A 19,425-nucleotide genomic window follows, 5' to 3' on the forward strand; every position below is an offset into this window, starting at 1 on the left:
GGGGAGAGAGAGCTCAAAGAGGACAAGGTCAAATGAGAGGAAAAAAAAATGAAGTTCTACCTTGGAAACTACTAATGTTTAATGCTAAGACAAAACATCTACTTTATAAAGCCACAACAACCCCCCCCCACCCCCCCAAAAACCTATTTACACAAGTCGAACAACTGTGCTGATCACCTCGCCAAGACACAGACCTCCTTCACTGACACCGGCTGTTCCCACTCCCTAGCTTGGCTCCCTCTGGGACAGCTGGAGAAACACACATATCGGACAAGTGATTCTCAGCTGATGCAAGACACTTAAAATATATAAAAATAGCTGCAAGGGGATCAACTTTTCAGTTGGACCAAAACCTGATCTGAGAAAGCTGCCCCCCTGATAGCCCCCTTGAACCTTGCTCAGGTTCAAGTTCTAATTCGCGCAGGGCAAAAGCGGCAGTTATCAGATGGGAAAGGAAGCCGGAGCCCTGGCTATTTGCAAACACATATAAAATGTCAGCCTTGTCACTTCCAAGGCTGCTTCCGTACACACCAGGCTGCACGGCGCCTGATGCAGATCTGGAGTTTTCAACTCCAGCTAAATGCAAGAACTAGAAAGAACGTTCCTGAAATCCCAGTTAGTTTTAGCTTTGTCCCACGGCAGCGCATGACCCTCCTGTGTGCCCACAAGAGCTCTGCACTGTTCTCAACATGCGCTGGGGAAGGGGACTAGGACCCTTTCTGCTGCAGCAGCTGTTGCTTTGGTCTCTTGGAGAAGAAGCGAGTGCCTGCTGGCTCTCCGTGTCTCATTCTCAGTCAAGTCCCAGTTTTTTCATGGTTCGCCAGCGATCCTTGATCATCACAGCTGTGCGGTTGCGAAAGGGGTATTTTTTACAAATGATTTTCCATCTCCCTTCGCCGTACTTATTCACTCCTTGTTTGATCCACTCGCTTTCCTCCACTGTCCACCTCTGGGGGGAAAAAAGAAACAGCTTTTCACAGCCATGCAGACACGGGTCCCACCAGTATCAGTACAGCCCTGAGATGGTGCATTTCCCTTCTTTAAATGCAACCCCACACATGAGCACCTAGTGCGTGATCACAAAGTTCTTGTCGTGTGGTTGCAAGGAACCAATAGCTCACTAACAGCCCCTGATACGGGATCCATTGATCACTGCTCAGTGCCTGGAAAACCGGACAGACCACACACCACAAGTGTCATGACACAAAAAGGAGCAAGTACTAGCAGTAGCCCAGCTTGGCGCCTGCTGGAAGTGCATTTCAGTTGCTAGCTGCATGGTTAGGTAAGCACTGTGCTGTATGACAGCAGTGTCCGATTCTCCTCCCCCTCACCTCTACTGCCTGCAGAGCACATCTGGTACCAGGTATATATGGTATCCAATACTTTCCTGGTTTCTAGGAGGAGACGCTTAAGCCAGGCCCTGTGAATCCAGAGCCCTGACCCACCCAGCTCACTCGAGGCATGCTCATGGGTTGCATAATGAAAGTCCCTCAGGACATGCTGTATGCTGGCGCAGTGTTTGGGAGTTCTCCACCAACAGCGCATCAGTTTTAGTGAACTAACTGCAGCTGCAAACGAAGAGATCTCTGGCCAGCACAAGGGACCACCTCCCATGCCACTTGTTGCTTGCTGCCTTAGCACTCCTGCACTGATCTGCAGTGTTGGGAACTTGCTGGTGTGATCGGGAAGCCCTGGATTACCTGTTTCTTGCTTCCGGAGATCGAAGATTTCCAACTGTCCTTCCCAGGTGATGCTGAAAGACAAATCCAAGGACAGCTGCATTTCAATGGCCCTGATGTGCTTAATTCCCATAGTTCAATAAAAGGACGCATGGCTACCCTCATCTATGGCCTGGCTCCCTCACACAAAGCATAACTAAGGAAACCTAGCAATTAAGACAGCAAGGAATTCATTTTTTTCAGGCAATATATGTGTTCAACTGTACTGAGTCATCTCCGATATGTCTACACCTCACACAGAACATCAGGGGAAATCAGTCGATGCCTATGCAGGGTCCAGGCTAATGTGGGTGTCCTGCTGTTGGTACCTGTGCAGTACACAGGCACTTCCATTTGTAAATGAAGTTAAGTGAGGTGCCTGGAGGTCAAAATGCACCTGGGTCCAGTGTTTCGTTGTAAGTAATTGCACCTGCTGAGGCAAAAATGTACAATCTAACCTTCCCTTCCTTTCAACGGTTAGCTGCGAGGAGCTGCCATTGGTCTTGGTATCAGAAACAGGAAAGCATATTAGCTTGGCCTCAGGTCTGAAATTATACTGAAGGTTCCTGGTCTGCAGCTCAGGCTCAGGTACAGAGGACAAACATCAAGGCACCTGACCACCTGCCGCTGCTTCAGCAGTCCTTCAGCAGCAGCCATAATCCCACTCCCTCATGCTCGCAGGATTTCTGGCCTTCCAGCTGCTGTCAGCCCCAGAAGGCAGCAGAAAGCTGGGAGCATGCAGCATGGCAGGGGCCAGCACATACACAGCAGAGGTGTAACCTTACCTGCACCCAGGAAGAGCTCATCTTCGTCACTCCAGGTGTCCCTTTCTTCTGACCTGTTTAAGACTCTTCGTGTTGCTCTGAGTGACCTGAGAACATACAAACACCCAGCTGAAGCAGTGAGCCAGTGGGCTAGCGAGGGCCCAAGACAGAGTTAATCCACACAGCTAGCACATAAAGGTCTGAAGAGCTACACCCTCCTTACTAAGAGACCACTGATGACAAGAATTCACCCCAGTGACGCAGGCCCAGGGGCTGGCATAATGACTACAGCTCTGAATGCTTGCACTGCTTCACCACACTTATTCCCCTTGTTCTGGCACCTCCTCTTGAGAAGCCCAATTGCAGGCGAAGGGTGCCATGTGGGGTGGGAACGCAAAGCTACTCAGCGCTGCCAGAAGACCTGCAGCACATCATCTTCTGGGACTACAACAGACACTGCATCAAGCACTCACGCCACAATGGTGTGCTAACTGTGCCAGAATGAGCAGGCGCTGCAGACAGCGACTGCCCAGAGGATGCTGCATGTAGCCTGAAGCAGAAGTGCTCAGCCAGGATTACACCCTTCACCAGGCTGCTCTGAAAGGATCACACCTGGTTCAGATCACTCAGAGACACCTCACTGACTCAAGCTCCTGGTTCTAGCCCATGTAAGCAGATGCCCTGTGCCAAGCTCTCCAGCTGTAACCACTTTTATTTAAAACACTTCACAAGCTTCACGTACTGCAGCATGGGAAACCTGAAAGGAATCTCCTTGCGATCAGAGGGGAAACACGTGCTCCCTGCACTCCTTCTTGTTGGCTCCTGTCAATGACACAACGTCTCGTGCAGGAAAACTCACAAAGCAGCAGCGGGGCAAAGAAAACCCTGGGAAAGACATCCTAACAGCCAGTGCCCACTGCTGCCATGTAAAGGGTTACAGAGCAAACAGAGCATCCAGGGGTGAGCCCCAGAACCACAGGTTCCAGGGTATGTGCCAGGCTTCAAAGCTGCACCAGCTGCTGGGAGGGAGCTCCAGCCCACTGCACTGCAGTTCCCAGTGTGTGGCAGGGACTGATCCCTCACCCTAATTCAGGGCAACAGCTAAAGTTGTTACTGGGATGTGGATACAGAATTCTCTCGCCTCTGCTACTGCTAACCCAAAATGTAAGCTACAGTAAAAACTGTGTTATCTGGCATCCCCCAAGAATGGGGGATTCTAGTTAATCGAATGTGCACCATCTGGTGCACTCCCCAGTGTCAGTGTGCCAGGGAACAGGGAGGGGAGCCCCACACAGGCTGTTTGCCTTGGGCTGTGGGCCGAAGAAGCAACAAAGAAAAACTTGGCTCACGGCGGTGAAACCAAAAGTCCCTGGAAGTGGTACTTCCAGTTGCACTTTTGCCGTGTCCCTCGGTTGCTGATTAATAGTTTTCCGGCTAATAAAATGCCGGTTAACACAGCTTTTGCTGTACACGTTTATGTTATCTGTCTCCATATTTTGCAGCAGGCAGGGATCTCTGCTGTTTTGTGTTTGCACTGGTATAAGGCACGGGGGTCAAACAGATGGCCCGTGGGCCGTATCTAGCAGGACAGAGCTCCCGCAGGGACTGAGAACTTGGACGTGGGGCAAGCAAGACACAGGGCCTGCCACTGAATTTGGGCTACAAGACCCTGTTGGAAATGGCCTTCATCGGCAGAAAGAGGAGTGACAGCTGTGGCAACACTGCCATCTGCCCCACCACTGCCTCCTCCACCACCAATGCATGCCCCGCAACTCCTGGATCCACATCTGGCCCATGAGGGGCCCTGCAGTCCAGGTCGAGCCCAGGGTGAGCCAGACAGTCCTGGTAATAAGGGTTATGTCGTTTGTTCACTGTAACAATATTTGCTGCGAGTCCTCAAAGCACTGCGTGCGAGTGACATGCAACATCCGATAAAGCTTCGTACTTAAAACGTTCAGAAGATCTAGGCTGGACAGGCGGCTTCTCGACAGGAGGTCTGGATGCAGAAGACACCACAGGCTCTTGGGATGAGTCTGGACTCTCAGTGCTGGCACTCTTCTGGCTGTCCTCACGCATGAGCAGTGTGCATATGTTCAACAAGTGCTGTTTCTTTGGGGGGGATTCGGGGGTTTCTGAAGCATCAGAAGCTGGGCTTTCCTCTACCCTTTGTCTCTTAGCCCTGTGGGATACAGGAGACAGTTGTTTGGGGAAAGAAAAGTCTGTTTCATCCAGCTTGCTGAAGGTGGCTTCAGAATCTTGGGAATCCGACAAGGTCTTGAAAGCTTCTCTCAAAACAGAAATCCCAAAAACAGTTACCGTCCCAGGGGGCTGCCTATAAAATAAACAAGACTAAGCAGGTGTGTCAAGGATTGCACCCCACCACTGCCTGTCTGAAATCAAGGCTGTTCCCCAGCCCACTCCCCATCACTGCTCTGAATAAGATGTTCCCAACACCCGCCAAAATAAACTTCTGGGCTGTTCACTGTCCTGCCACTTGCAGTGGGAAGCAGCCTCCCTCCAAGCACTGGCAAGGCAACTTGGTAGAATCAGCCCCTACCATGCAAGCATCCGCAGCTTACACCTTCTGCTACAGAACACCAACTCCCAGGCCATGCAGCAAATCAACACCCACCAAACAACACAGGTACTGAAGTCCTTCTCTGAGCCTCTGACTCTCCCGTCAACCTTACAGCCCAGTGCATCACGGGGCCCTTTGGGGCAAAGCTTCCTCTTAACCCAGGGCTAAACCACTTGGTGAAAAAAACTTGACAGCGGTGGCATTATCACCCAGAGATGCTGTCAAGCTGCACCTGCCGTGTCAGCCAAATTTCTGTGCCTACCTCTCAGATTGTCTGGGAGATGCTGCCTGGGGCTCTGATGTGGCTCCTGGGTCTCTGGAGGCTTCTGGGGGCTCTGGCATTTCTGCTGTGTCCTCAGAGGCTTCAGAGGGCTCTGGCATTTCTGCTGTCACCTTGGAGGCTTCCAGGGGCTCTAGTGTTTCTGCCAGATCTCCAGAAGCTACTGCGAGCTCTGGAGTGTCTGCCAGGTCCTCTGAGGCTTCTGGGGGTTTTGCCTTTTCTGCTGGGTCCTTTGAGGTTTCCGGGGACTCTGGCGTTTTTGCGGGGTCCTTTGAGGCTTCCAGGGACTCTAGCATTTCTTCTGGGTCCTTTGAAGCTTCTGGGAACTCTGGTGTTTCTGCTGGGTCCTTTGAAGCTTCTGGGGACTCTGGTGTTTCTGCTGGGTCCTTTGAAGCTTCCGGGGACTCTGGTGTTTCTGCTGGGTCCTTTGAGGCTTCTGGGGGCTCTGAAGCAGATGCTGGATTCCTAGAGGCTTCCAGAGGCTCTGACGTGGATGCTGCATTCCTAGAGTCTTCCAGAGAATCTGACGTGGCTTGGAGGTCCTTAGGTTCATGTACATGTTCTGAATTTAGAGTCTTTTTCACCACCTTGAACAAAGAAGAAAGCGTGCACTCGTTACCAAGAGAACTGTGATCTTATCCCCCCTCCAAAAGCAGGGAATTATATTTTGAACAATTTAATATATAACCCCCCACAGTTTCTTGCTGTTCCACAAAGGGCATAAATTAGGATCCTGACACTAGCAGACATAACACTTAGAACAGTCTAAATACTCTTTAGATCCCAAGGATCTAGATGTACATGTCACTTCAGACCAGTTTAAGCTTCTTGGAACATTTCAAGAGCACACCAGGAAAATCAAGTACTATTTTGAGCCGATCTTCCTTGAACTTGTTCACTGTTATGTGTGGACACAGAGCATTCTTTGTCTAGTGTCTGGTCAGTCCTCCAGACAGCCCAAAATGCACCCCTCTGCACCCCTTCTCCCCCTCTACTCTAGGGCAGCATTTCTCAACCTGTGGGTTGCAACCAAAAGTGGGTTGCAAGAATATATGAAAACATCGCGAACAAACAGATTCTCCTTTAAAGGAGAAAAACATGGGAAACTGTGGGTTTTCTCCTGCAGGCTGGCAGAGTTCCAGCCCCCCATGCCCTACACAATGTGGGCCTGGGGCCTGGCGGTAGGGGGCAGTGGGTCAGGAGTGAGAGGCACTGGGTCAGGACTGGCCATTGATGTTTACATGTGCATCTTGGCACTAAAAAGGGTTCTAGGAAATTCCCAGGGAAACTCCTGGCACCAACCCAGGGAAGGCAGGATGGTCTGGGTACTCTGCCACCCCCCAGTGGTGCTTTGGCAGCAATGCAGTCCCTAAAAGGCTAGAGATCTACTTAGAAACCCTAGCAGTGCGTGCATGGACTTTTGTCCAGGGACAGCTGCAAACCAGTCCCCAATCAGTCACATTCTTGGAACAGTTCAAATATTATGCCAGCCGTCACTCGAGTCAGAGAAGCATCTTCTGTGCTGCTTGTATGACGTTCTGCAATGCATCCTACGGGTTTTGTGAGAGTAGGACCTTGAGAGTTAGCACAGCACAGACTCTTTAGGAAAGAGCTGACCTTTAAATGCTACAGGTTTGCTCCCTTGCTGCCAAAGACAGGGAGCTTTATAACTGTGTTTCACTTCGCAGGACAGGTCAGACTGTTACGCTGACACACGGGATGGCAATACAAGTGGCAACTCCGCTCCCATCTGCACTTCGTGCCACTCATCCCTGGCAGCTGACAGCAGACACTAGAAAAGGGGTGGCCTGTGCAAGCACATACCGTTAGGAGCGTAGGCTCTGACTCTTCCATGTAGGTCTCCAAGAACCGGAGCATGCTCTGCTGGAAAAGCTTGTAGGAGAAGTTTCGGATGATCGGATGAGACGCATTCTTCTCACGGATTATGCTGAGCAGCTCTGTCCTCAGTTTCTAGGTGAGAGGTGAGAAAGGTCTGAACACGTGCAGGGGGCATGGGTGAAAAGATCAGGAGATGGGGGTAGGGGTGAAGATTTCCACACTAGACACAGTACAAAATTAACTCATTTATTTTGGTCTAGATCAGGAAAAAGCCAAAGAAGCCCAAGACCTCTGTCAGCATCTCTGACTACCATCATCTCCAGTACCAGGGGACGCTGTGGCAAGCACAGACTCGGAGGGAAGAGAATGCAACATTTTGGGCTGCACCGCTCCAACTCCTTCTTGCAAGCCCAGGAACAACACTGTGTTTGTCAGTGTCCTTCAGGCAGAAGGATGGGATATGCCAGCCACGGCCATTGGGAAGAGGTATTCCCAACATCCATCACGTTATCTATATGCTAGACGCACCAAGTTAGTGTAATCCAAAAGGGACCCATTTTCCTGCTGATGTTTATTCTCATCCCCTTCTTTTTTTCCCAAATCGCAGGAATTATGAAATCCAATGCAATTATACAATGAGTGATTGGAAGTTTTATTCTACCAGGTACAAGCATGTGAGAAGTAAGGATTTTTGTGCATGACATCTTTTATTGTAGCAATGGATGGGTAAACGCTGGTATGCCAGATGTTGGCGCTGGGAGGTGTAGAGGGAAATTCACCAAGGACAAAGGAAGTTCTACTGGTCGGGGAAAACAAGGTAAGCATGTGCGACGTTTTCAGCTATATCTTACCACTTCCTACAATTCAGAAGTTGATGAAATAAGAAATCTTTCGGGATAGAAATGGGGCACCCTAAATACATTCTTTGCTAATGCCAGAGAGGCTGTATTGCAGCCAGCCAGCCAGCCAGCAGCAGCCATCACCAATCCCTGGGCTGGGCATTATTTTAAGTATTGATCAGTACTTGTCACAATCTTCCTGTGTGCACATGGTCACTAACTGAGCCACTGGTATCAATCAGATACATAATTAGTATTCTGTTATAGGATACTAGAGCCTTTTTTAAAGTATCTGTGTAACTACTATTGGCCTTTTGGTTTAATAAAGGGACTTTAACTGAATTATCATTTTCTTGCATACAACCTGACCCAGAAAATAATTCGCACCTTGTTTTTGAAAGCCAAATGAAGAAATAAATACCCTTCCTTGCACCTAAATAGCAGCAGCTAAGGAGCCAAGCCTTTTCATTGCTCTGCTCCCTGTGCAGCAGAAGCTGTTTGTACGGTATTACCCACATGTACTGCGCACTCCAATCCCAGCAGCAGGCTTTGGGGAAAAGGTGCATATGTATGCAAGAAAATACGGTATGACCCAGTCAGCTGAATTCCAACAGACTTCCGTTGGAGGCAACTATGTGGAGGCAGGTTTTCTTGCATTCAGATTGGGACGTGGTCAGTTCCTGGCCCACTTCAGTAATGAGTCCTAGAACCAAGCATACCCTTTGCCCTACTCCCCACAGTCTCCTTCCAGTCGCAATCCAATTTACCTGGTTGCTGGGGTCCTTGGCCATGTGTTTTCTTATAATTTTTGATGCTTTATCAAACTCTTTCTTTTTAATGCAAATGATGATAGCCTGCAGAAGGAAAACATGAGTTTTTCTATTGGCGTTCATTCAAGGACATCCCTCAAATTAGCTTCACAAGCATAATCCAAGCTAGGCATGACAGCCAGTCACTCACTAACCAAGCAACATGGAAATACACTCTTTGCATTAAATTCATGAACAAGCTGCTCACCCAGTCATGTCATATCACCCGACTACTCTGCTACTACGTGGTTATGTTTTTAAGGACTGCAGTACCCAGTTATTCTGGGTACAATGCCATGCCATTGCTATCCTGTATTTTGCTGAACATCCCAGCAGTCTGAAAACCTATCTTTCCTTGTTAGGCTGCCTTGGCTTTTTTAATTTTAGAACAAATGGTCTTCTACAGAGCCACACCTTACATAGCACCTAAATATGACACCAAGCAGCTAATACCCTCACCCCTACCCCCAAGAGCTCACAAGTGAAGGCAAGCCCTATGTAGAATTTGGTGGGGCCTGGGGAACGTGCCAAAGGCATGTGGCTATTTTGAGGCGGCTTCACACGCATCTTGTAGCCCCTGGTTTATCTGCTGAATATATGCAGCAAGCTTTATAAACACAAGAGTCACATTTTAAGTATATCATATACCCAAAAACTTTTTCCCATACTACTGAAAAGTAGACATTGGCTTGTGCAGGGTGGGGGTGTCCAATTAAAAACCAAAGTTTTGTGAGGCATTCTACATTGCCAAAACACTCCAAAAGAAAGAAGGCAATGAAGAGGAATGATGAACCAGTTCCAATATATTGGGAAATGTTTTTAAATCTTCATGACAGAGAACTGGTAAAATGCAAGGAAACTGGCTATTTTTTCAGGGCATTAGATCCTCACTTGTTAATACCAGTATTTTCCTAGAGGTGTTCAGCAAGAGCAGGGGCACAGGCAAAGTGAGAGAACAGACAACGGCCCTCAATGTAAGAGGAGCCATTTTATATACTTTTTGGATTAAAGTATATAGAATGCTGAAATACTTTAATTTAAAAGGAGAACCTGGGCCTTACAGCTTCCTTCACTGTTTTCTTCACAGGTTCCATCTTTGGGTCAGGCACAGGGAATTCTTTCTTGATAAGCTCCAGTACACCCATCGCAGATTCAAGAGGAGTGAGTTCTGATTCTCTATCAAAGGTGCAATCTATAACACAAAGGAATAATTCATTCCCACTAGTTTTATAACACCCAAGTACAAATCCTTCATAGGGTAGAAAAGCAAGCAAATTGGGATCTGTTCAGTTTGGCTGTATGTGCTGCAATAACCAATATTGCAGAAAACAAAGAACAGCAGACAAAGATCAGGAACAGACAGTTTAATCATCAGAAAGGCTTGACAGGTGCACAAGCTCCTCAGAAACATGAATTCTGGAGTTTGAAAGAGGTTGGAAAAAAAAAGACAACATGGTAAACATAAAGCTGTTAACTTCACTCTAAATTACAGACATCTCATGGAGAAAACCAGGAATGAATGGAGCAAGCAAATAAATACGCTAGCAGAATGGTGCAGGGTTGGCTGTATCCGTGTTGGTCTAAGGACATAGACAGGCAAGGTTCTTTGGGTAGATGTGGTATCTTTTATTAGACCAACTGAGTAGTTGGAACAAAGTTTTGTCACACCTTTAGCTTCTTTCACTCCTTGGAGATCTCAGAACTACAACAGTCTCCCTATGCCTGAAGAAGGGTACTTGTTCCCCAAAAGCTTTCAAAAAACTTTGTTCCAGCTACTCAATTGGTCTAATAAAAGATGTCACATCAACCCAAAAAGCCTTGCCTAGCAGAATGGTGCAAGAGTGATGTACCTGTGATGGTCCAGAAATTGGGTGAGAAACAAGGATTTTTTAGGATGATATCTTTTATTGAACCAACTACACAGTTGGGGTAAAGTTAGATAAGCTTTCCAATGCAAGACATTCTTCGGTAGGTCTCTGATCGCAGGAAGCTGGGTACAGCAAAATGAAACACGGCAGAGAGCAGGAGTTGAGAGATACTCTCAAGGATAGCAGACAGAGTTAGCAGAAGAAAAGAGGATTACTGGAAGATCAAGGCCCATCAAAAGGAAGGAGGCACATTTCCACCTTTCTTGCGTGGAAAGAATTCAGGAGCTAAATAAAATATAAATGGGCCATAAACATGATAACAATGTTTAGTTCACCTTTTAAAAGTGTTAGATTTTCCTGGAGCACAAGGATAGTGTGGTCAGAGAGGGAGCAGTTGTTCTGACTAATGTGCTCCTAACGGTGTGTGTACATCTCTGCCCTATATGTTTTTTTCTATGACAGGTCATTACAGTGCATAGTTCCTGTTTAGTTTCAGCCACGTAGCTGCCTCGAGGGCAACTTGGTACATCGGATCAGATAAATCACATTTTGGGAACGGTATGTGTAGGAACCATGGATTCTGATAGTTTATTTATGGGGGAGGGGGGGAGCAGTGGTTCCCAATCCGTGGTAGGGGTACCACCAGTGGTACGCAGACAACCTGTCAGTGGTACGTGTTAATAGATGTATTATAATTGCTTTATATAACAGAAATTTGCTGGTGATACTTAAGGTTGAACTGAAAAATTTGCTGGTAGTACTTCAGGTTGTATTGTTTTAAATTGGTGGTGCCAATCTGTCAGAGTTTGGGAACCGCTGGGGAGGAGGATGTTGATAGTGGCCACAGAGATGTGCTGACAAGTTAAGCATTTCTTCCGAAGGCAAGGTTGTGTTTCACTCGATGTCTGTTGGGCAGTGAAGTTTGCTTCTGACGAGCTGCACAGTTTACATTTACAGGGAACTACAACGTTAATTTTTTTTCCCAAAACATCAAAGGAAAATCAAACCTGATCTTTATGTCTTGCTCATATAAAACTTCATCCAACACCCATAAAACTTGCTGCTTTACTTACTTTTTAATATATGTTAAAAGATTTCTTTTAAACCCATTCAACTTGAGGTAGCTCCACACAACCCTTGTATTCATTTTTTTTTTTTATCACCAGCCAAAAAAGCAGAGGATGAAAACAACGCCCTATAAGCTGCATATGGAAAAAAGCAGAAATAACCATGTCCCAGGAGACAAAAAAAATAAAGGTAGAAAAGGCTGCATCGGGGGTCACAAATCAGATTTATCTTTAAAAGAAAGATTGTTTTTCCCCCAAGGTGTAATTTATTTGGAACGCAGGGGAATAATGTTTTTTAAAGACTGATGGTTACCCCCTTTGGGCAACACCCCCAGCGGAAACGTTCCTGACTCGAAAAAGCCCTGCAGCTGGAAGAAGTGCAAACTGTTATCCTATTTTCCGGTCTATTCCCTGTGCACGCTGGATGGCGCCTCACAAGTCTATGCTGTTTCAGGGCCGTCTTATGTGGAGTTTAGATGACGGCTGTACGGGACGGTCTGGATGGGGACGATGCTGCCGCGGGCGGGGGGGGGGGACTGGATGTGGCCCCTGCAGCTCTCTTCCCGCCCCGCTGCTCTGCCTCCAGATCCGTGCACCCCCTTGGCCGAAAGAGACCTTTATCAGCAGAAAAACCCAAGTTTTTTGAGGATTTCACAGACAATTCGCAGCCCTTCACCCCCCTCCACCTTAATTCTGATTCAAACGAGATCCAAGCAGACCGGCCCGTTTCCACCGGAGCATCGGTGCTGGGGGAGGGGCGGGGGGGCGGCCCCGAGTCTTCCTACCTAAGTTCTCGCCCTCCTCGATCCGGGACAGGAGCTGCATGATCCGGAGCAGGCGGGAGACGGCCGGCTCCTGGGCGAGGGGCCGCACCAGCAGAGCTGAGGGGGGAACGGGCAGAAAGCTCGGGTCCGGGGTCGCTGCAAGCCTTCCCGCTGCAGCCCAGGGGTCCCGTGCCCCCCTCCCCCCTAGGTCCCCCCACATCACCCCCAAAGCCCCCCTCCCCGTGACCCCTGGGTGACCCCGCGGGCCCCGCCCCCGCGCACCCTGCATGACGTCGCGGAGCTCGCGGAAGTCGCGGGCGCGGCCGGCGCGGTAGGCGCGCATGGCCTGGTGGAAGTAGAACTGCAGCACCCAGCGGTTCACCGCCGCCTCAGGCACGGCCGGCCCCTCCGCCATCGCCGTCCGCCGCCGCCCACGCCTGCCCGCCATCCCGGCAGGAAGTGACGTGAACCCATGGCGGAAGTGACAGCCTCCCCCCCCACCCCCGTCAGGGAAACTGCAGCACCCGGCATGCCTTGCAGCCGAGGGGGACTCCATTTCCCATCATGCCACACGGCGCCCGGCATGCCGCGGAACCTTCAGCCCCGCAATGGTGACCTGTTACCGGCATGCCTTGCGGCAAGCGCAACTACAAGTCCCGGCATGCTTCGCGGCTGCATCCACTCACAGGCACTGGCGACTACTGCTCCCGGCACGCCCCGCGGCGCCCTGGCATGCGTGCACGTGGGTGGACGGCACGAGGGTCCCCGCGAAGCCCCAGGGCGCGCGTGGCCGCCCCTGGCCCAGGCACCCCCGACCTGCTGGGAGCCACGTGCCAGGCTGCGGCCTAGCACCCACGCTTGAGGCAGGAGCACGCGGAGCGTTCTGGATGCGTCCTGCAGCCGAGGGCCCGTCTCTCTCCCTGACTCAAGGCCTCTCTGCTGCCTCCCTTGGGTGGAGCCTGCAAGGGGAAGCGCACGTTTGTGTCCTGTAGAGGAGAATCCATTTTTAAACCTTGTTCGTGACTGTTTTAAATATCCCTGCTTTTGGGTGGCGACCCGCAGGGTGAGAAACACCGAGGTAGATGGTGATGAGCAGCATCGTCGGGTGACCCCCCTCGCTGCTGTGTTGCCAGGCATTTGGCTCTAAAGTTTGGATGAGGCGAGAATGGACGAGGGGTGCGACTGCACCCTGGAGCCACCCCGATTGCCATCAAAGGCATCCCTTCCCGAAGCACACTTGATCTCCAGTAAGTGACTGGCGAAAAGGGAGCGATGTTCTCGAGAGTGAAGGCGGCAGGGCGGATACGCACCTCCTCGAATGCCAAGCACCACCGCTTTGTCAGGCCTCAGGATTTCCTAATTTCACCCTCGTGTCACTGTTCCTCTAGTCCCGTCTATTTGGTGAAATTAGTTCATTTTATTGTGCTGGCAACCCTTCTTCTTCTCGGATGCGGGCTTTTAAGCACCCTTGGAAACATGGGCTCACTTTAGTAGGATTAAGCTTCTGTCCTCTTTTGTTTCTAACTTTAATGGGATTAAGCTTCCTGTCCCCTTTTGTTTCTAATGCAAACCCTATAAGAAGGGTATCCAGGTTGGGTAACCCTATGAGCAGACAAGCTGCCTTTGGGCACTCTACCTAGCTTGCTGTCGGAGTTGTACCTAGACAGAAAATGTATATGGATCATTTAGATTTTAATATTCTGGCCAATTACTGCCTTGCCTCCATCAGTCCCTTTCTTGTTTTCTTTTCCTAGGCAATGAGCATTCCCATCCCCAGTGGATCTAGACGCCCTTTTTGAAAGCTGCCTCGTAGACAAATGTTTTCTGCTGTGCAAAACCATTTGACACTAAACGACTGCAGCAGAATGAAAGAATTCGAAGTCAGAATCTAGTCTGTGCCCTTCCTTGCAACTTCCAGCTGGGAAACAATGTCTCCTCTGGCTAATTAACTGCACAGGTAAACTCCAGGAGGCAATGCTCACCCATTTCTCTTCTGGCAGAAAAATAAGTACCACTAGGAGTTCCAGTAGGCTTTCCCTCTCCCATCAGCTGCCCACAGAGGAGGAGGAGGAAAAACACACCAGAAAAATGTATGCGCCTGAAATGGAAAACAATAAAACGGGGAGGGGAAGACATGTGATTGGCAAAGAAACAAAGGGTAGTAAAAATGATTGTAATCTGCAGGAGAGGGGATGCTGCCTTTTCACCTCTGGGCCGGGTGAGTGATGTGTGGAATGTTTTACCCAGGGAGCTGCTTGAATGGAAGTCAAAAAAACCCGGTGTCACATGGCTCGGGATTTCAGAATACAGTAAGGCAGGGTTAGGAAGGATACAGAGAGAGAGGCTGTGAGGAGCGATGACAGAATTGCGCAGCTGGGTAGGGCACCTTGCCACATTCAATGCAAGAGAGCAGCAACATGATTCAGATCTTGTCCCGTGACAGCATGTGACAGCCACCGATCAGGTTGGGACAGGTAAACTGCATTGGCTTCTCTCGCCCGGGGGTAACATTATTAGCAAGAGAAAGCCTTTCCAAAGGTTTTTGTTACCCAAACTCATTTTTAACCATTATTTTTGGGCAGAAAGATCCTCAAGCTTCCAACAACCTGCTAAATCCACCAGCTTCCATGTGTGCCTGAAACTCCCAGACCCTGCTAGAGGTAGCAGCTTCAGCTGTTGTGGCTGGTTGCAGAATCTTGAACAACTTTATCTGAGCTCACACATGACAAAATTGAGATTTGAGAACCCATCTCAGGGGAGACAGTAAAGCCCCATCGTTCTCTTACGTTAGTAAGCAGTTATAGCTGAAGTCTAATTTGAAGGCTTTGATAATCCTAGCCATTTAGAATAAATTAATCAACAGATTCATAATGGGCCTTTCAAGACATGGACTTGGGCCCCCTAAAGGAGGCAGGCAGCTTGATTCAAGGCAAGGGCTTGGCTTTGCAAGTCACCGCCATCCTATCTTGATGGCAGATCTTGTCAGATTCTTTAGATTAAAGAGTATTGGGGCAGGTTGGTGCCTGGCTGGGAAATGTGTGCAGAAATTCCCCAGCGCTGCAAGAAGCACTCCTGGCCATTTAGTACGTGCTTTGTTCCTTCTGCATCAGACTTTAACCCGGTGACCTCGCCTGGGATGCAGGAAGCCTCCTGGGAGAGTGCTCCTCTTGAGGATGGCATTTGTAGAGGAGACTCTGGGCCACATGACAGTCCTGCACGATCGCATGACAGCAGCTACTGGAGGGGGAATGTTAGTCTTGGTATCTCAGTCACTTTTCACCCCAGGTAAATAACTCCCTGGTTGGCCCATCTTTCTCCTTCCTTTTTAAGTGGCGACAACACCCCTCCTTACTTATCCCAAACAACAGCTGTTTTTGTGGTGCCCTAGCGGTCAGGGAAGATCTCGCACACCTGTAAGGTACCTCAAGCTCTGGTTTGTAAGGGACCTATAGTAACATACCAAATGTTTTGCTGGATGGAGAAGAGGGATCAGGGGAGATAGGAGTGGGAAGGGGATGTGAGCAGCTTCCCTGCCCAGTTTTGCTGAATCTTTTCTGGGTGTCATCAGCAATTCCATCAGGAAAAGGGTTGGTTTTCTCTGTGCCAAAACAAACACCGGGCAGGAAGGGACAAATTACAGTCATGTTTGTGCTTTCTGTCTTAGCTGCCTGATTTATAGGCTTTGATTCAGCGATTAGAGATGAAAGAAAACATTCCAGAGACCAAGACCTGCACGTTGCTAGGGTCTCGTGTCTGCCTTTCTGCATGAGTTACTGCAATGGGGATGGGAAACAAAAGAGGAAAATTACAGGGGGCATGCTGGTCACCACACGCTGCCTTCTCTCTCGGTATTTACTGAGCGCAATCTGTGCGCTCGGCACTGTACAGACCAGGGGAAAACAGTCCCTGCCCTAAGGTGCTGGCTGTCGAGCCAGACAAACGATAACATTTCAGACTCCTGTTTGTCTCTGAGAACAGTAACGAGGAATGTGGACTAGAGCATGAGTTTATTGCTTTGTTTTGTAGGTAAATAAGTGTGGAAGAACTCTGCTGTCTGCCAGATGATGACGATGATTAATTATGTGCATTACCATGGGGCTTTGGGGCACCCGCCATGGCCCAGGGACCCACTGTGCTAGGGCTGCACAAAGAGAGCAGAGGCAGGTCCTGCCCAAGCAGCTTAGTATAAGAAGGGACAGCAGATGATGAATGCAGACAGATGGGGGAGCATGAGGAAACGATGAGCCAGTGCTGGGCAGCACGAGAAGCCACTGTGGTCTTAAGGCACCAGTAGCATAATGCAAGATTCTTGTCATCATCCTGGAGGAGGGCGGTGTAAGGAGGGGTCTGACTGAAGATAATGAGGTGGCTTCGCAGACGCGGTGGGGACCTCCCAAGCATGAGCAGCTGCATGGAGATGTCATGTAGAAAGCACTGGCAAACTTGAAACTTGGCCTGGATGCGAGGGCTTACAAAGAGGTCCAAGTCAAAGATAACGTCCAGGTTACGGGCTTGGTGACGGGCAGGAGAGTGGTTTTGTCACAGCTATGGAGAGGAGGCTTTGTAGGATGAAACTAGAGCTCTGTTGTAGCCATAGCAAGCTTGGGCTGTTGGCCAGGCATCCACGTGGAAACGTGAGAACGATAAGCCAAGCATTTAGCTTGGTCGACAGGAGACCGTCGAAAGGACGAGGTGTCCACGTGGATATGGCGGCTTCACTCGTGTTTGTGTGTGAGCCAAGCCAGGGATGAAGGGGAGGGGGCAAAGAGAAGGGGCCCTAGTACAGGCCCCTGGGGGATACTGTAGGAGGCTGGGAGGAGGGCAAGGGAACTCCTCTGAATGGTAAATGTAAGAAGCAGTTGAGGGAAGAGAACCAGGAGCAGACAGTTGTGTAAGTCAACATTTCAAGGACGGCAACGTGGCTGACTGCTGAAGGCAGCTGAAAAGTCAAGGAGGAGGAGGATAGAGGACTGGTTCAGAGACACGGCTCAAAAGACGGCATTGAAAGCTTTGCTGGTTGGCTGTAGAGACAGCAAGTGGTGGATGGGTGCTGCGCCAGAAAAGAAAGGTCAGCATGGAAGAAGGGCATAGGCAGGCTCACGGAGATAGCAGTTTTATGAATCTATATGTCACTCAGGACGATAGAGAATTGCAGTTGCAGGACGCTCCCCCACCCGCACTGCGACAAGGAAGCTCATGATTTATCCACAGTGAAACCATGGACAATGTGTGCAGCCACGTGTAACTGCTATCTATGGCTTACGAGGGCAGAAGCAGAAACTGCTCCCGAGCCCAGAGTCTAAGTGCTCTGTGCCAGCAGAAAGCAAAGGGTAACTATTCAGTATCAGGGCTGTGCATGCTTTGTGAGGCCCAAGGCCATACGATGCATCATCAAGGTGAGCGACTGCCCTTGGACAGATCTAGTGTTGAATCTCTGCGTTACCTGCATGAGGGTAGTTTACCCCCCCGGGGGGGGGATACCAAAGGATAGTAAATATGCACAGTAGGGTCAGGCATCGCGGTGATGAGTAGTATAACTGGTCTAAAGGAACAGTCAGGTTCTGGAGCAGAGGGCGCTGGAGATGCGTCCGCAGTCCGTGTGAATGAGACCGGGCCTGGGTTCTCAGGCTAAATGTCTTTACTTCCACTCCTCCTCCTGTCTTAATCAGTTCATCTATACAGTGCCTTTGTTTTCTATTTCTTTGATTGTTTTTTGGGCCTGACTCACTTCCTTATTCAGAACCATTAAAACCAGACAAGTTAAACTAGTCTCTATGCCAGCTCTCAAGGCAGAGCTGCCACTGCTGTCTGAGCCAGACAAGACAGCAGTACCATTTGATTTGGGAGGCACCAATAGAGCTATTTCCTTACCTGCAGTAGCAAAAGATGGTCTTCTTTCTGACCAGAAAGTAACCTAGAAGATCCGTTGCAAAGATGGGTGGGATTGTCAAGGGGCTAAACACCCAGCTGCAACTGCATTTAAATAGGTCTTCGTGCCCAGCACCTTTGGATTGCTTTGGAAATCCCAGCAGTTTCGCAGTTCTGGCGTTACTCTGCTCACCCTCCCTGCATTACATGCAACATCAGCTAGCTTCACAACTAGCCGTAGCACTTCTTGTGAGTTGTGGGCTTCAGTGGTGAGGCTATGGGTATGAGCCGCATGGCCTGCTGCTCACCTTGTTATATGGTTGATTATATTTAATATAATGACTAGTTACAAAAAAAAATCCCTTTTGCAACAGTTTGCGTGAATAGAAGTGATGGACTGGAACCTCAGGCTCCGACTCCTCTCATTTCTGCATTGAGCTTTGAAACCATCGTCTTCGGCATCACTTCAGCATGCTGGACAGAAGCAGCATCAAAAACGCCCCCGTCACAAGGCTGCTGTGTACTCCAGCAAAGCATGCACAGACCTTCAGTGGAAAAAACCCAAGTGGCCAAACATGTCATTCTGCGGTTTTCCACGTGACCACGGTTTGCTTTGTTTTTCTCCTTCGCTGGCGTTATGGCACCTAGGCACTTTGGAGATTTGTGAGACGACAACAATCGTACTGCGCGTATGCAAAAGGGCTGGAAACGAACCAGCGATAACGTGTTCCTGCTGGGCCTCGAAGCGAGCGAACACCCGGAGACCCCAAAGCAGCACTCCTGTTGTTCGGCTAAAGGAGGCTGCCCCGAAACTAGACCCACCGTGTCATCCGCAATCTACTGAAATAGCGCAGCCGCTCTGGACTCCTCAGCTGCGTTTTGATTTGTTACAGGCTATAAACCCGAACACGTCAGCACTTTGGATCGGGCATTCGTGGCTCTGCTTGTTACCGCTTGAACCTTGCTTTAACTTCCATGGCAAAGAAAGGGAAAAGCGGTCGGGCTGGTCCCCTGCTCATGTGGTCAGACTA

The 19,425-nt window shown here is 49.4% G+C and overlaps 1 protein-coding gene and 2 long non-coding RNA genes across 7 annotated transcripts; 2 read left to right on the forward strand and 1 right to left on the reverse strand.

Moving 5' to 3' along the window:
- Window positions 1-54: 54 nt before the first annotated feature.
- TERF2 (telomeric repeat binding factor 2) lies at window positions 55-12,989 on the reverse strand. 3 transcript variants are annotated; one of them, XM_014610085.3, is made up of 10 exons: window positions 12,809-12,989; window positions 12,548-12,643; window positions 9,889-10,019; window positions 8,786-8,872; window positions 7,165-7,311; window positions 5,323-5,927; window positions 4,428-4,661; window positions 2,504-2,589; window positions 1,701-1,753; window positions 55-949 (listed from the first exon to the last, which is right to left on the reverse strand). In XM_014610085.3, the coding sequence occupies exons 1-10, from the start codon at window positions 12,972-12,974 to the stop codon at window positions 791-793; spliced, it is 1,764 nt and encodes a 587-aa protein (XP_014465571.2). In that variant the 5' UTR covers window positions 12,975-12,989; the 3' UTR covers window positions 55-790. The 3 variants fall into 3 exon arrangements, with proteins under 3 accessions (XP_014465571.2, XP_019343277.2, XP_019343278.2); XM_019487732.2 differs by having other exon boundaries at window positions 4,428-4,814; XM_019487733.2 differs by lacking the exons at window positions 12,548-12,643; window positions 12,809-12,989 and having other exon boundaries at window positions 4,428-4,814; window positions 9,878-9,963.
- On the forward strand, window positions 7,309-11,967 carry LOC132243620 (uncharacterized). 2 transcript variants are annotated; one of them, XR_009455317.1, is made up of 2 exons: window positions 7,309-7,665; window positions 7,787-11,967. It is a non-coding gene; the product is annotated as an uncharacterized LOC132243620 (long non-coding RNA). The 2 variants fall into 2 exon arrangements; XR_009455318.1 differs by having other exon boundaries at window positions 7,844-11,967.
- Window positions 12,990-13,082: 93 nt separating the features above from the next.
- On the forward strand, window positions 13,083-19,316 carry LOC106740338 (uncharacterized). 2 transcript variants are annotated; one of them, XR_009455319.1, is made up of 3 exons: window positions 13,088-13,773; window positions 14,281-14,483; window positions 16,553-19,316. It is a non-coding gene; the product is annotated as an uncharacterized LOC106740338 (long non-coding RNA). The 2 variants fall into 2 exon arrangements; XR_002090307.2 differs by lacking the exon at window positions 16,553-19,316 and having other exon boundaries at window positions 13,083-13,773; window positions 14,281-15,900.
- Window positions 19,317-19,425: the final 109 nt, after the last annotated feature.

The sequence above is a fragment of the Alligator mississippiensis genome, chromosome 10 (assembly GCF_030867095.1).
Source record: "Alligator mississippiensis isolate rAllMis1 chromosome 10, rAllMis1, whole genome shotgun sequence".
In the NCBI taxonomy this organism is placed as follows: Eukaryota; Metazoa; Chordata; order Crocodylia; family Alligatoridae; genus Alligator; species Alligator mississippiensis.